We start from the raw sequence: 14,096 nt of genomic DNA, 5'->3' as shown, positions 1-14,096 counted from the left end.
GGTCAGGTTATTTTATATCTTTAAAATTAAAATGTATGATTAATCAATTATTATTTATTATTTGTGTGTGTGTGTGTGCCAGTCCTAGGCTTGACCTAGGGGCCTGTACACTGTCCCTTAGCTTTAGCTTTTTTTTTTTTTTTGTTAGTTGTGGGCTTGAACTCTGGGCCTGGGCACTGTCCGTCAGCTCTTCAGCTCAAGGCAAGCACTCTACCACTTGAGCCACAGCATCACTTCCAGTTTTTCTGATGGTTAATTAGTGGTAAGAGTCCCACAGACTTCCTGCCCAGGCTAGCTTTGAACTGCAATCCTCAGATCTCAGCCTCCTGAGTAGCTAGGATTACAGGCATGAACCACTGGCACCTAGAACCATTAGCTTTTTTGCTCAAGGCTGGTGCTCTACCATTGGAGCCACAGCATCATTTCCACCTTTTTTGATAAATAATTGGAAACAAGCATCTCACAGACTTTCCTGGCTGGGCTGGCTCCAAATCACAATCCTCAGATTTCAGCCTCCTATCTAGGATTACAGGAATGAGCCGTGAGTGCCCGACTTATAATATGTAACTATAAAGAAGTGGATCACCAGGAAAGAAATACACAATGAAACCCAGCATCTCTTTTATAAATCTATGCGCTCACTCTGCACGCCTGTATCTATACTCCAGCTCACATGCCAATCACACTACTGGGGAAGGTATAAGAATTCAATCAAAGGATTCCTATGTTATGAACATTATTCTAGATAGCAAACTTTGAATTGGAGCAGATCAAATAGTAGAAAGCTCTTCACTGGCTTGTGCTATGTGAGTGTGAGAGCCCAGGGAACAGTTCTGCAATGGAGAGGAACATATAGTGGAAGACTTTGAAGACAGTCCCTGCATCCAGTTCATTCAGTTCAGCGTGTCATTTTCTAATCTAAGCAAGCAGCTTGCTCTCTCTCTCACCCCCCCTCTCTCCACCCCCTTTCTGTCCCCCACTTTTTCTGTGGGTTTTAAAATCCATTTTGCCTAAGTACTGCCAAACCTCAATATTAAAAAAAGTCATATAACTTTGGGAAGACAATATTGTGTTCAAGGCTAGAATCCAGCCTAAGTATTAATGGGAATGATGTTGTTTATCTCAGGGCACATGTTAACCTAGGAGGGTGCTGGGCTTTTACATGAATGCATCCTCTCTTTCAATTGCATTTAAAACTGACGCATAGCGAAACATAATGGAAATCCAATGTTTCTTCGCATAAACAGAGAAACTGTCACAATTGATCTAAATTGCATTTCTCAACAGCCATCTAAGGCAAGATTTTGTTAAACCACTTAAGATTCAGTTCTCTTGATCTTCCATCCTCAGCCACCCGAGGGCTAGGATTCTAGGCATGCACCATTGTAACTGGCTTTTAGCTGGGCATTTGCTAAACTCACAGATTTGGAGAACAACTTAAATATAGTTTTTAATTTTTAAAGACTAAGAGACCACCACTCCCCTCAAAATAGATTATCTGAGATTAAGAGCTTTTCCTAAAACAAACTGTGTCTTAATTTTAATTTTTTTTTGAAAAAAATGAGAAGAATGCATAGGTATTAAATAAGCAAAAGAATATAAATAAGCAAATAATATATATAATAAATATAAATTAGCAAAAGAAGCATTTCAAATGCAAAGAATATGAAAGAAAACTCATAACTTTAGGTTCCAAACTACTACAATGGGATTTAATCTCTGTGCAAGTGAAGGAAATTCCATCTGTCTATTCCTATTTGTCTATAACCTAGTCACTGCTGGACAATGGCAGAGCCATGATTGTAAGTGATTTAACTTAATGCAGAATCCACATTTCCTTGTTAGCTATAATCCATCTGTTTTCTGAAATTTGACAGTGCTGGGCACTGATATCCACATACTCAGACAATAAGCGACTAACATTTGCTTCCTGCCTCAGACTCAGATGAGAACAGGAACTAACCACATTCATTGCACCTCCTCTAAGGTGTTACCCAAAGTGAAACACCTTGATGCCTCTGTAGGTTGGTTAAATTATTATGGCTAGTATACTCGAATTGATTTGTTCATTAACAAATTCAGTTTATGCAACATAACACAGCACAGGTAGAGTCATAAAAATGATCAGAAGAAAGGTATTTGAAGTAAAAGGAATAAAGGAACATAATTTTAAAAGAACTGTCTGTCCATCATCTTCTACCAGAACAATGTAGTAATATTAGTTTCTTTTCATAAAAGTTAGATGCATGCAGATTATCTTAAAGCATGCAAATTAGACTGTTGGCATTCCAACAACTCATCTTGGTTAGTCTCACACAGCTGAGTATATGCAGATTTTAGTTCCTAAAGCATCCTTTTACATGGACAGCGTCTGCTTTCCTATTTTGCTACAAGCCAGCATCAAGACCTTTTAAAATGCAAAACAACCAATAATAGTCAATACGCAAAGCAGGAAGATGACAGCACTGAGAATCATTTTCATGGGCCCAGTAGACTGTAGGTATTAAATGGGGGATCTGATGCAGCATCAAGAACACACCGGAGACAAAGGTATTACCTTCTGCCCTGGACGGCCAGACTCTCCTGGTTCTCCCTGGCAAAAGAAAACCAAAGATGAGAAAAGTAACCTCAAAAGAGTTTTTCCTCCCATTCCCACCCTGGGGATCCCTGAGCAGTTCCACAGAGATGGCCCTGCCGCCCTCTAAATCCCATGCAATTTATTCACCTCCCTCTTCTTACTCTGCATCTCACTAGACACAGGGCAGTTTATTGCTGTGACTAAATCTATATCTCATGTGCAAATTCACATTTTTATGAAATAGGGAAGAGAAAGCAAGTCTTCTTTTTTTTCTTTTTGGTCAGTCATGGGGCTCAACTGAGGGCCTGTGCTGTCAGTACTTTTCTGCTCAAGGCTAGTGCTCTACTACTTTGAGCCACAGCTCCACTTCCCAATTTTCTGGTGGTTAATTGAAGGTAAGAGTCCCACTGACTTTCCTGCCTGGGCTGGCTTTGAAGTGTGACCCTCAGATCTAAGCCTCCTGAGTAACTAGGATTACAGGTGTGAGCCACCAGCGCCCAGCTTTTTTCTTTTTCTTTTCTTTCTTTTTTTTTTTTAAAGCTTTATTTGTATTCTAGATGCCCTTGTTGGGTTTGGAAGCCAAATATCAGAGAACAGGAACAGGGCTAAAATAACTTCTAGCATTGGCAAAGGGAAGAGACCCACAAAATCAAAACTGTAACTTCTGTGATACAAACACAAGTTGCTGTTACCTTAATTCCTGCAGCAGATGATCCGGGGTCACCCTACAAAGAAACCCCAGAGAGATTAGGCCACAAGTTATAGGTATAGAAAACATCCACAAACACCCAGGGGGATTTCACCACAGTGGATGCTTTAAGGGACCCTGTGACTAGTGGGCCTTACCTAGGCTCTGTAAATGGCTTTGTGCCAATATGTCAGCTGCGAAAATGGTAGCCATTTGAAAGACAACAATGTACTTCATCAAACTAAAGGGTTTACTTTGAATGCAAAATACACAAGGACTGTATTCCTGAATATTTCTAGGCGAACAAAAATCTCTTCCCTTAACCGAATACAAAAATGTGTTCCAAAGCAGGATGTTATCATTTAGGGAGTGGGAATTTTCTGTGTTCTCTATTTCTAGAATTGATTCATTGATTACTGGCTACCACTTCCGGGGAGTGCTTTGACCCTGGTGGTCTTTAGAAAATCAAGGTTCAATAGATAAAGTCAAAGAGTTAATGAGGTCAGCTTGGGCCAGGCCAGACAGCAGATCTGTTCATTTCCCCCATGAAGCACTGCTCCAGTTAGGACTGCTAGCTTTCTCCAGCTGTACACTTCTTTCATTGTGACTTGGTCCCTGCAAGGTACAGGATGATGGATGACTTCTGGGTGATCGGGATGCATGTAAATGCTGGGAGAAAGTCTTGAGGCAGACTCTGGTCTTTGAAAAGGCACTTGTGTTCCGCCCAGATTTCATGAAGAATGACTTCATCTCTGAAGCCAATTGCTTTCCAAAGCAGCAGACAGGGAAGAGGCAAGGAAAGAAGACCGAGGTGGCAGTGTGGGCTGCTGCTTAGCTCTGAAATCATGCCAGCAAAAGGCCTAGACTGTCGAGCTCCTTCTAGCTGTTTCTATACAATGAACATGATAGGCAGAAAAAGAAAAGGAGGCAAGTTATTTGAGACGGCTGGGAAAATAGTGATCATCACAGGAGGAAGGCCCAGCCCGGGGTTTTCCTCCGCTTGCCTCATCTGTACAAATGCTCAGTGAGCTTCTGGGTCTGCTTCCCTGTTCTGGAGTGCAGAAGCTACTCATCAATCTCCTTTACAGACAGACAGAGCCTCGGGCCTTGGGCTCTGGCACTTGTTTCCCTCCCTCATTTCCTCTCATTCCACAGTTGACAGCTTCTTTTGCTATGGGTCCTGGCTTGAATGGCTTTGCCATTGTCAAAGAAAGCTTGACATCTACCCACCTCCCGCACATATCTGATTGTACAGCATCATGTGTTGGCCATGTCTGGTATAGCTTCCCTTTGTTATTGCCCACTTATCTTTCCTGCATACCTTGTGTCTGTTCTTCTAGTAGATAACCAGCTGAATGGGAACTGATTCTTAGATCTAAGTTGACTTAGTGCCTGGCCATAGTGACTGATGCATAGGTCCATGAATGAACAGATCTCAAACACAGTATTTTTAAATAGGCCAGCAGTCAAACATCAAAATGAAAGAAAAATCCTATGGAATGGTTAAAACACAGAAGGAAATAGTAAATTAGCTTGAGGAAAGACATACATATGTGAATTTCTTTTGACATCTGTAATTGCTATTACCCAAGGAAAAGGTCAAACAAAACTAAATAAAGAAAAAGGACACTAAGTACTGTCTTTCTGTAGAATGATACTCCTCTTCCCAATTATTAACATTCAAATGAGTTCCAAATGGAGAGAAGAATAAATGTGGCTAATAACAATACCATTTAACTTGAAGGTTAGCAACACTACTCAACTAGGTCTGCAATATTTTGCACAGCAAGGCCTTTGAATTCACAAAAACAATTTGATGTTGCAAAAATTCCTTCTTTCATCTTATTTGTGCCTCAAATCTCCCGTGATGTGGGATGATAATACTATTTCCATTTAATGTATGAGGGAATGGCAGCAACTTGAAGCTAAGTGAATTTGGGGATTCCTCAAATTCTACTTCCAAGTTCTTTCCATTAGAAGAAGAAAAGGATTAAGTGTCTAATTTCCCTTCCATCAACATGGCAAAAAGGCTGCAGTAAACTTATAAATCAAAGGAAGTTGCTTGTATTAACTGGTTACATTTTTTTTTCAGTATTTTAATGAAAAGTGGTTAGATAATCCACTTGACAATGTAGACCAGATTTCCTTTTTCACAGAGAGGGAATGGAAAGGAAGAAAGGACATTCTCCTAAAAGACTGGTTTATTGATGGAAATAAGAGGTTTCATTTGATAGACAACTAGACAACTAAGAATTCTCTCCCTTTCCTCCCCCCTCTCTCTATATTTTAAAAACAGGTTTTAGAACTGTGAAATCTCCAGGAATTTTTATAACATTTAAGTGGCAAGGGAACTGCTGGAAGACAATCGTAAGTTAAACATTTTAGAGGATAATGCTCCAAGCAATTGAAATACAACAGTGCGTGTTTATAATCCTCCCTTCCCCCAAGTGAAAGTGAATATGGGATTAAAGTAGGAAACTGCCCTCCAACTATGTCTTAAATGTACTCTTCAACCTCACCAGCCAGTTGGTTTAGAAATAAAAATTTCCACAGGATGTCATAGGTGGGGATACAACATGAGGAGATACTTGGGACACAGGAACTGGATTTGACTATATTCTATTCAAGCCCAGTCCTTGGTTTGCTTTATGATTATTTTTAAATACAATATTTGACAGAGAATGACATGTACATGTTAAGAAGGCTCATGTGGACATGTAAAAAAGTGAACTGAGGGGCTGGGAATGTGGCTCAGTGGTAGAGTGCTTGCCTAGCATGCACAAATCCCTGGGTTCAATTCCTCAGCAAGAAAGAAATAGACAAAGCTGGAAGTGGCTGTGGCTCAAGTGGTAGAGCACTAGCCTTGAGCAAAATGAAGCTCAGGCCCTGAGTTCAAGCCCCAGGACTGGCAAAAAAAAAAAAAAAAAAAAAAGTGAACTTAGGTGAATTTATTTCTGTATCATTCATTCATTTCATAGTTTATTGAGCAGCAGTTAGTTTATTTATTTATTTATGTTGGTCATGGGGCTTAAACTCTAGGCCCGGGTGCTGTCCCTTAGCTCTTCAACTCAAGGCTGGCACTTTACCACTTGAGCCACAGCACCACTTTCGGTTTTCTGAGTGGTTAACTGGAGATAAGAGTCTCACAGACGTTCTTGCCTGGGCTGGCTTTGAACTGAGATCCTCAGATCTCAGCCTCCTGAGTAGCTAGGATTACAGGCATGAAGCACCAGCACCTGGCTGAGCAGCAGTTATATTTAAGGCATGTTGTGAATGGAGGGCTGCTGGGAGCTGGGGAGACAAGACTCAACAATGAATGAAGTTACTAACCTAACCCTTGCTCTGCACTTACAATAAGCATTTACTAACACACACTCACACATACACACACACACACATGCATGCACACAAGCACACATACATGCATACACACAAATACTACCAAAACTATTGGTTGAAAGCAAGAAACATTCTTATTCTTTGCCTTTAAAAATCTGATGAGTGACATAAGCTGTCCAGAATCTGCCCTAGGCAAAAGACTTTCAGATCAAGTTTCAATGGACTTAGGAATAGGTAAAACTAGAAAATGGGGACATGGGATGAGGTTTGAAGAGGCTTGCAGCAAGGGTCTAAGCAGGGAATGGCAGGAGCTGGGCTAGAGCAGCCAGCACGGTCTGTTGTGGGAGGATCCACTGAGACAAACCACTACGTATCATTTCAAGAAAAGAAGATACTTTTGTCTGATGACTCCAGATGTCATGTGGCTTATAAAAAGGCCTCGATGTCAAGTGTGAAAGCAGTGTGTTCACAGAGATGGAAACAAGGAGATAAAACAGGAAAAAGCAGACAATTCATGCCAACAAAGTGAAGGTGAAGGTCTTGGATGAGCAGATAAAAATCATGCCACGGTCAGACCATTCAGCAGGCTGTTCAACTATTCAAATGAGTGGAAATAAGTAAGAAATCCACTTCTCCATTTACTGGTGGAATGAACGCCCTGAAGAGCTCTAGTAACTACCCATGCTTGAAATCAGCCTTAAGCAGGTAATTCTTAAATCTCGAGTGCACCACAGTTGCTGGCCACAGAAAAACCTTAGCCTAGTGAGTTTTACAGTTCCACAGTATTCCAGATGACCAGTCTGGAAAAGGCTCAGATTGCTTTACCATCCAAAGGCACTCAGTTTGGATCAAAAGGAAACAACAACAACAAAAAGAGCTTATTAAAGTGTATCACTCAATGACGTAATGAAATACATCAATGGCAGAAAAGAAGCAATTTTTGATTTTTATATCTGAACTTTGTTCAGTGATGATGAGTTTCACATCCTGAACACAAAGACCACAAGAAAAGTGTTTCCAACAGGCTGGATATTATATGACAGAAGCGGGAAATGTTTAAAAAACACATCAAAAATTATATTCCAATTACAGCATTCTTGGGATGAATGTGACAGGTCAGATTACACATTATACACATTACTGATTCCTATTTACAACCCCCTGTTTAGATCTATTGAAAGTTTATAGAAATGATTTCCGTTTTAACTGAGGCATTTCTTGTTCTCAATTTCAGTTGCCCAATAAAACTTTTTGATAAAAAAAAGAAAACCAACCAGTCTCATTGATTTCAATTTCCATGTGGTAAGAAAAGCTCATATTTATTGCATTTATGATGTGTGAGTCAGTATGGCAAATGATTTGCATTAATATATAAAATCAGACCAGTGTTCCTGTTCCTTTGAGATTTTTCTTGGTATTTTCAAAGAAAAAATTTTGCTTGGCTCTTGTAAAATTAAATTTTAAAACATGGGTGATTAAAGAAAACAATTATTGGCCTAGGTCCACCTTCCAAAAAATGCTTTAAAAATACATCATCTTCTAAAGCATAAATGCTCTTTATATATTTGCATAGGCCTAGTTCAGACTTAGTAAATATAGATATAGACACACATAGACAGACAAACAGACAGACAGACAGACAGATTTTTTGTTATTGTTGTTGGTCTTGGGGCTTGAACTCTGGGCCTGGGTGCTGTCCCTCAGCTCTTCAGCTCAAGGTGAGCACTCTACCACATGAGCCACAGTGCCACTTCCGGTTTTCTGGTGGTTAATTGGTGATAAGAGTCTCACAGACTTTCCTGCTTAGGCTGGCTTTGAACTGAGATCCTCAGATCTCAGCCTCCTGAGTAGCTAGGATTACAGGCCTGAGCCACAGGCACCTGGCACACACACTCTCTCTCTATGTACATATATATAAATTTATATATATAATAATATATAAACATATATAATATAAATATCCAATATATTAATTAAAAATATTTTTAATTAAATTTTTTTTTGCTCAAAGAAATTGCCCTATGTGTCAAACATTTCCTTTCTTTTTTTTTTTAGGCAGAGGTTGGCCAACTGTGGCCCAAAACAGCTGACCATCTGTAAGGCCTAGGAGCCAAAATACTGTTCACGTTTGTAAATGGTTAGAAAAAAAAATCAAACTAACAATAATATTTCACGACACATGAAAATTACATGAGATCAAAATTTCCCTGTCCGGAAATTATGTTTCCCTGGAACCCGGCCACACTTGTTTGTTTACATGTTTTTCTGTTCATGTGTTCACGCTACAGCCACAGAACTGAGGACTGTGACAGAGACCATATGGCCCACGAAATCGAAAATATTTATTTTCTGGTTCTTTAGAGAAAAAGTTGGCTGACTTCTGCTTTTCCATAACAACAAGAAAAGTGAAGTACAACATGATCTAGGTTTATATATTTAGGGTTTTCAATTGTGACGTTCACAGGCGCAGACAAGGCCTGTATCTCCCGTGTGTTCTTGATACTACGCTAAACATTTTCATGTTGTATTTTATCACAGCATGATATTTAAATTTGGCCAATAAGTAAAATAAATCTGCAGCAGTGCTACTCGATGGGAGTGATGGTTGCTGCAGTACTAAGAATTGAATTCAGAGCCTTGCGCTTGTAGGCAGTCCCTCTATTATTTGAACCACATCTCCAGCTCTTTTTGCATGCATTTTTTGTTGTTGTTGTTGTTGGTGGTGGTTGTGGGGCTTGAACTCTGAGCTTGGGCATTGTACCTCAGCTCTTCAGCTCAAGGCGAGCGTTCTACCACTTGAGCCACAGCGCCACTTCTGGTTTTCTGGTGATTTACTGGAGATAAAGAGTCTCACAGACTTTTCTGTCCGGACTGGCTTTGAACCTGGATCCTCAGATCTCAGCCTCCTGAGTAGCTAGGATTACAGGCATGAGCCACCCGATGCCCAGCTATGCGTGCATTTTTTCTTTTTTAGGGTTGGTCTCACTTTATGCGTAGGCTCAGCTGATCTGAGCTTTGATCTTACTACTTTTGCTTCCTTATGAGCCAGGATAACAGGTGTGCACCACCATGCACACACTTCATGGGTTAAGATGAGTCTTGAGAACTTCTTTTGCCCTGGTTAGCCTTGAACCATCATTTCCCAATGTCTGCCTTCCAAGTAGGTAGTATTATGGGCATGAGCCACCATTTCTGGTTTCAACTTGGAGTGGTTTTTGTCCCCCAGGGAATATGTGACAGTAACTGGAGGTGGGTTTTGTTGTCATCGTTCAGGGATGTCACTGGAGACTCATAGTGAGGGCCATGAATGACTCTAAACACTCGACAACCCCAAGAATAAAAAAGTATCTGATCTCCAATGTCAACAGTGCTCGCTAAGCCATCCTGGTTAACCAGAAACTGTGAGCCACTCTAGTTTCTAGATTATTCTTCAAATACAAAAGAGTTGCTACTTAGTGACATTAATTCATCCCCACCCCTATGCCATATTTATATTAATATTCATGAGGAGAAAAATAAATTTCTTTTTATGTTGTGGGTCTGTTTCTATGACTATTATCCATCTGTACTTCAACAACCTTCAAAATGGGGATAGTTTTATTCTCAACTGCAAGTCTAGCTGAATAATTCTTTCCTTATCCCTCAATCACTCAGCTTGATTTATATTAAAAATCCATGACTCTATTCTGTGTTCAGTTTCTGAAAAGATTTTGTACCTAATTCTTACATAGTAAAACAGCCTTCCTACATCATAAATGTCAATGTATGAATCCAAACAAAAGGTATACTGGTAATTTATGAGGTGGGTTTTGGGTATGGAACAAAGCAAGAAGGCAGCCACTGAACCACCGTGCTGATCAGGACTTAAAAGCCAAGGGATGGGGAGACAACACACAAAAGTTACAAAATACTCAGATTTAGTGGATTTCAAGGCAGCAAATTTTCAAACCTTCATTAAAGGATGGGCACTGGTGGCTCATGTCTATAATCATGCCTACTTAGTAGTCTGAGATCTGAAAATCAGGGTTCAAAGTCAGCCCAAGAAGAAAAATCCATGAGACTCTTACATTCAATTAACCACACACACACACACACACACACACACACACACACACACAGAGCCCCCCAAAAACTCATGTTAAAGGCTCTTGTCAAGTGACATTAACTTTTGAAGAGACTTTAGTTTCACCTTTGTTCTAGAACTAGGTCTTAAGGAACTCCTTGAAAAGGCATTTTTAGATATCTAATTACACATTTTCTAAAACTTTTGATACATATCATTTCCTTTCAAAATGTGTCAATGTGTAAACAGAATGTACAATAATCACTTTTTGTTAACAGATATTTACAAGTTTTCTGATCTTGGAGAATGATCATATTACCTTGTCAAACAGAGGCATTCAACCTTTTAAAACCTCCCACCCTTTTATGCACTCTTGCTTCTTAAAACCGTACCTTTTCACCTGCTTCACCTTTGGGGCCATTTTCTCCAGCATCTCCCTAAGAGGAGGGAAGACGGACACATGTAAAATATATGGGTGGTATTAAGCAATGAAGCTTTAAACAAAATTGTTTCCCTCAAAATACTCTATAGATAAAAATCTGCTGCAAATGTTCTACAGAACTAATGTACTTTCACCTACCCAGCTGTTGGATACCAATGCAATTAATTTTAAGACACGGAACATAGATGAAGAGTGTTAAGCCACACCATTAACAGAAATCCATCCTGTGTCTCCACTGATCAGCTAATTTCAACACTGAAGCCTCCTCTTTCTTTTCTCCTGTGTGAAGACTTCATCCCAACAATTCTTCTGTGACTCATTTGCCACCTCTGTGTCCTTCATGCCACACCTGTGCATCTAGGCCTTTGTCTTCTTTGTTATTCCTTCCTCTCCTCTCCCTCCATCTTCTTTTGTAGCAGTACTGGGGCATGTCATTGGGCTTTAAACCCTGTTCCTTAGTTTTTTCTGCTCAAGTCTGAACCTCAGGTCCACTTCCAGCTTTTTGATGGTTAATTGGAGATAAGAATCTCACAGACTTTTTTTTTAACCTGAGCTGGTTTTGAGCCATGATCCTTAGCTCTCAGCCTCCTGAGAAGCTAGGATTTAATGTGTGAGCCATTGGAACCTGGCTTCACTTTTCCTTTTTAATCTGAATAAATCCCACTCTGTTTTCAAACCCACTTCTTCAGGGACTCAAAATTCATAGTGAAGACTGTGGATTGAACATTTATTTCTGTCTAGGTATGGTTTGAATTTGTGGATTTTATTAGAAAACTTTTTGCCTGAGTCATAGTACAATGAGTTTAAGAACGTAATGCTTGTTATTTTTTGAGAATTCCTATGTTTGCGCTTTTACTCACAAAGCAATGCATCTAGGGCAGAGCTATTCACTTATTATCCAGGCCTTGACCCCTTCAATTCTGGATTCTTCAATGTAAGCCTCACACCATAGTAGAGTGGAAATATGGCCTTTGGAGTCAGGAAGACAGAGTCCAAATCTGGTACTCATTGGGCAATGGAAATTCTCTTTGCATCACATGTCTCTTGTGGAATGCCAGTGTAGGAATAAATGATAAGAAGTTTCAGACTGTGCAGAGAGCAATTAGACCAGTATGGGGCACCTCAAAGGTGCTCTTGCTTGATGTTAATAGTAACCATGCACAATGGCACATGTATTCCCTAGGCTGCAATGCTCCTCTCTCTAGCTTCAGAAGAAGTCACTTCATAGCACTTTACAAAGCTCCTTAATATAGAGAAACTAGTTTCTTGGGAGAGAGAAGTACCAAGAAACTGTCACAAGTAGCCTTCTAGGCATTGTCCGGGGTGATGGGATTCTGCGCAGTAAGCCGCGGCACCTGATGAACTTTATCTGGTACCCACAGGATGGTCTTGCCATCATTCCCTCTCCCTCTTCAGTTTCTACGCAAAGCTGTTGTCTGATGGCTAAATAATGACAGGTTCATTATCCTGGCTTCATTGCATGTCAAACACATATACTGGCAATCTATCATGAGGGACCTTGTTAGGCAGATTATTTGCATGTTTTTAAACACATATGCTTGAGAATGGGCATTGGTGGCTCATATATGTAATCCTAGCTACTCAGGAGGCTGAGATCTGAGGATTACAATTCAAAGCCAGCCGGGACAGGAACATCCATGAGACTCTTATATCTCTAACTAACCAGCAAAAAGATGGAAGTGGAGTTGTGGCTCTAGTAGTAGAGTGCTAACGTTGAGGGCAAAAACTCAGGGACAGTGCCCAGACCTACAGTTCAAGTCCCAGGACAGGCACACAAAAATAACATTTGCTTAAAAAAAATCCTTGGCCCATTGGACCAGGTATGGCAGCTCATATCCATAATTCTAGCTACTGAGGATGCAGAGGTTAGGAGGATCATGGTTTAAGGCCAGCCTGAGAGCCTGGGAGTCAGTGAGACTGTTTCTCAACAATTAAGCTGGGCAGGTTGGGACATGACTATAATCCCAACCACATGGGGAGTGTAGGTAGGATGATCCCAGGCCAGCCCAAGGAGAAGAATACAAGACCCTATGTGAAAAATAGCTAAAGCAAAGACAGGCTGGGGATGTAGAGCAAGTACAGAACCTGTCTATCAAGTGTAGGGCCCTAAGTTCAAAACCTACTGCCACCAAAAAACCCAAATCAAACCAAAAAGAAAAACAAAAGAAAAAGTCTTTATCAGGAAAGCTGGCTCCAAGTGGTTATAAGGGGCTTGACAGAGATATCCCTTTATGAAATTGACTTTTATGACCCTCAGTTTTGCTTTCCTTCCATTTAACTAAGTCCCCCTTTGTCCCTTTTGTTTTAGGATGCTGACAAAACAGTACATTGAAAACTTCTGTCTTGATCCTTAGATAAAAATCTTTGTGGAATCAGAGTTATAACATTGCTACATCAGAAAGATCCTACAATTTTGGGAAGAGCATGGTGATATAGTACCTTAGTCATTTCTAATTCAACTGGCAAACTCTTAAGCAACAGGAAAATGAGTAAGGTAAGTCCCACCATATGAACTAAGAGACTAAAAGGAATCAGGACAGGCCTAAAGTAGGAAGGAGGGAGCCTGAGAGGAATCTAACATGCAACACTCTGCTTTTCTTTTTGTTTCTCGTCCTGGTTTTTATGAGAATTCTTTGTGGGGCAACTTCAGGTAATTGCTTCATATAACATCTGTATCCCTTTAACCTAGTGACATGAGAAGTGGTAGACAGACATGTAGATGCTTAGGTGAGTATTGGAATGGCACCAGTGATGGAGGAGAACAGAGGTTTTGGCTGGCTTATGGATTTTTGAAAAATTTAAACGTTTGACACAGAATGTTTAAATTTACCCCCCTTTTCTCTGAATCTTTAAGCCTTTTAACTCAAACTCTAAGAATTACACTATTTTCTTTCATGAATCAAGTTTGAAAGGCACACAGATGAACATGGTCATTGTCCCCACTGCACCTGTCCATCCAGTCCAC

The 14,096-nt window shown here is 40.2% G+C and overlaps 1 protein-coding gene across 1 annotated transcript in view; it reads right to left on the bottom strand.

Annotated features, from left to right (window-relative positions):
• Col25a1 (collagen type XXV alpha 1 chain) overlaps window positions 1-14,096 on the bottom strand; it is a 408,459-nt gene that overhangs the window by 63,215 nt on the left and 331,148 nt on the right. Inside the window, exons 15-17 of the mRNA XM_042701800.1 lie at window positions 11,061-11,105; window positions 3,271-3,303; window positions 2,558-2,593 (exon numbers count right to left, since the gene is read on the bottom strand). Coding sequence (XP_042557734.1) covers window positions 2,558-2,593; window positions 3,271-3,303; window positions 11,061-11,105 — 114 coding nt within the window. The remainder of the gene's footprint in view (window positions 1-2,557; window positions 2,594-3,270; window positions 3,304-11,060; window positions 11,106-14,096) is intronic.

The sequence above is a fragment of the Dipodomys spectabilis genome, unplaced genomic scaffold, assembly GCF_019054845.1.
Source record: "Dipodomys spectabilis isolate Male_0828 unplaced genomic scaffold, ASM1905484v1 ptg000297l, whole genome shotgun sequence".
Lineage (NCBI taxonomy): Eukaryota > Metazoa > Chordata > Mammalia > Rodentia > Heteromyidae > Dipodomys > Dipodomys spectabilis.
This window is presented reverse-complemented; position numbering and strand designations above follow the sequence as displayed.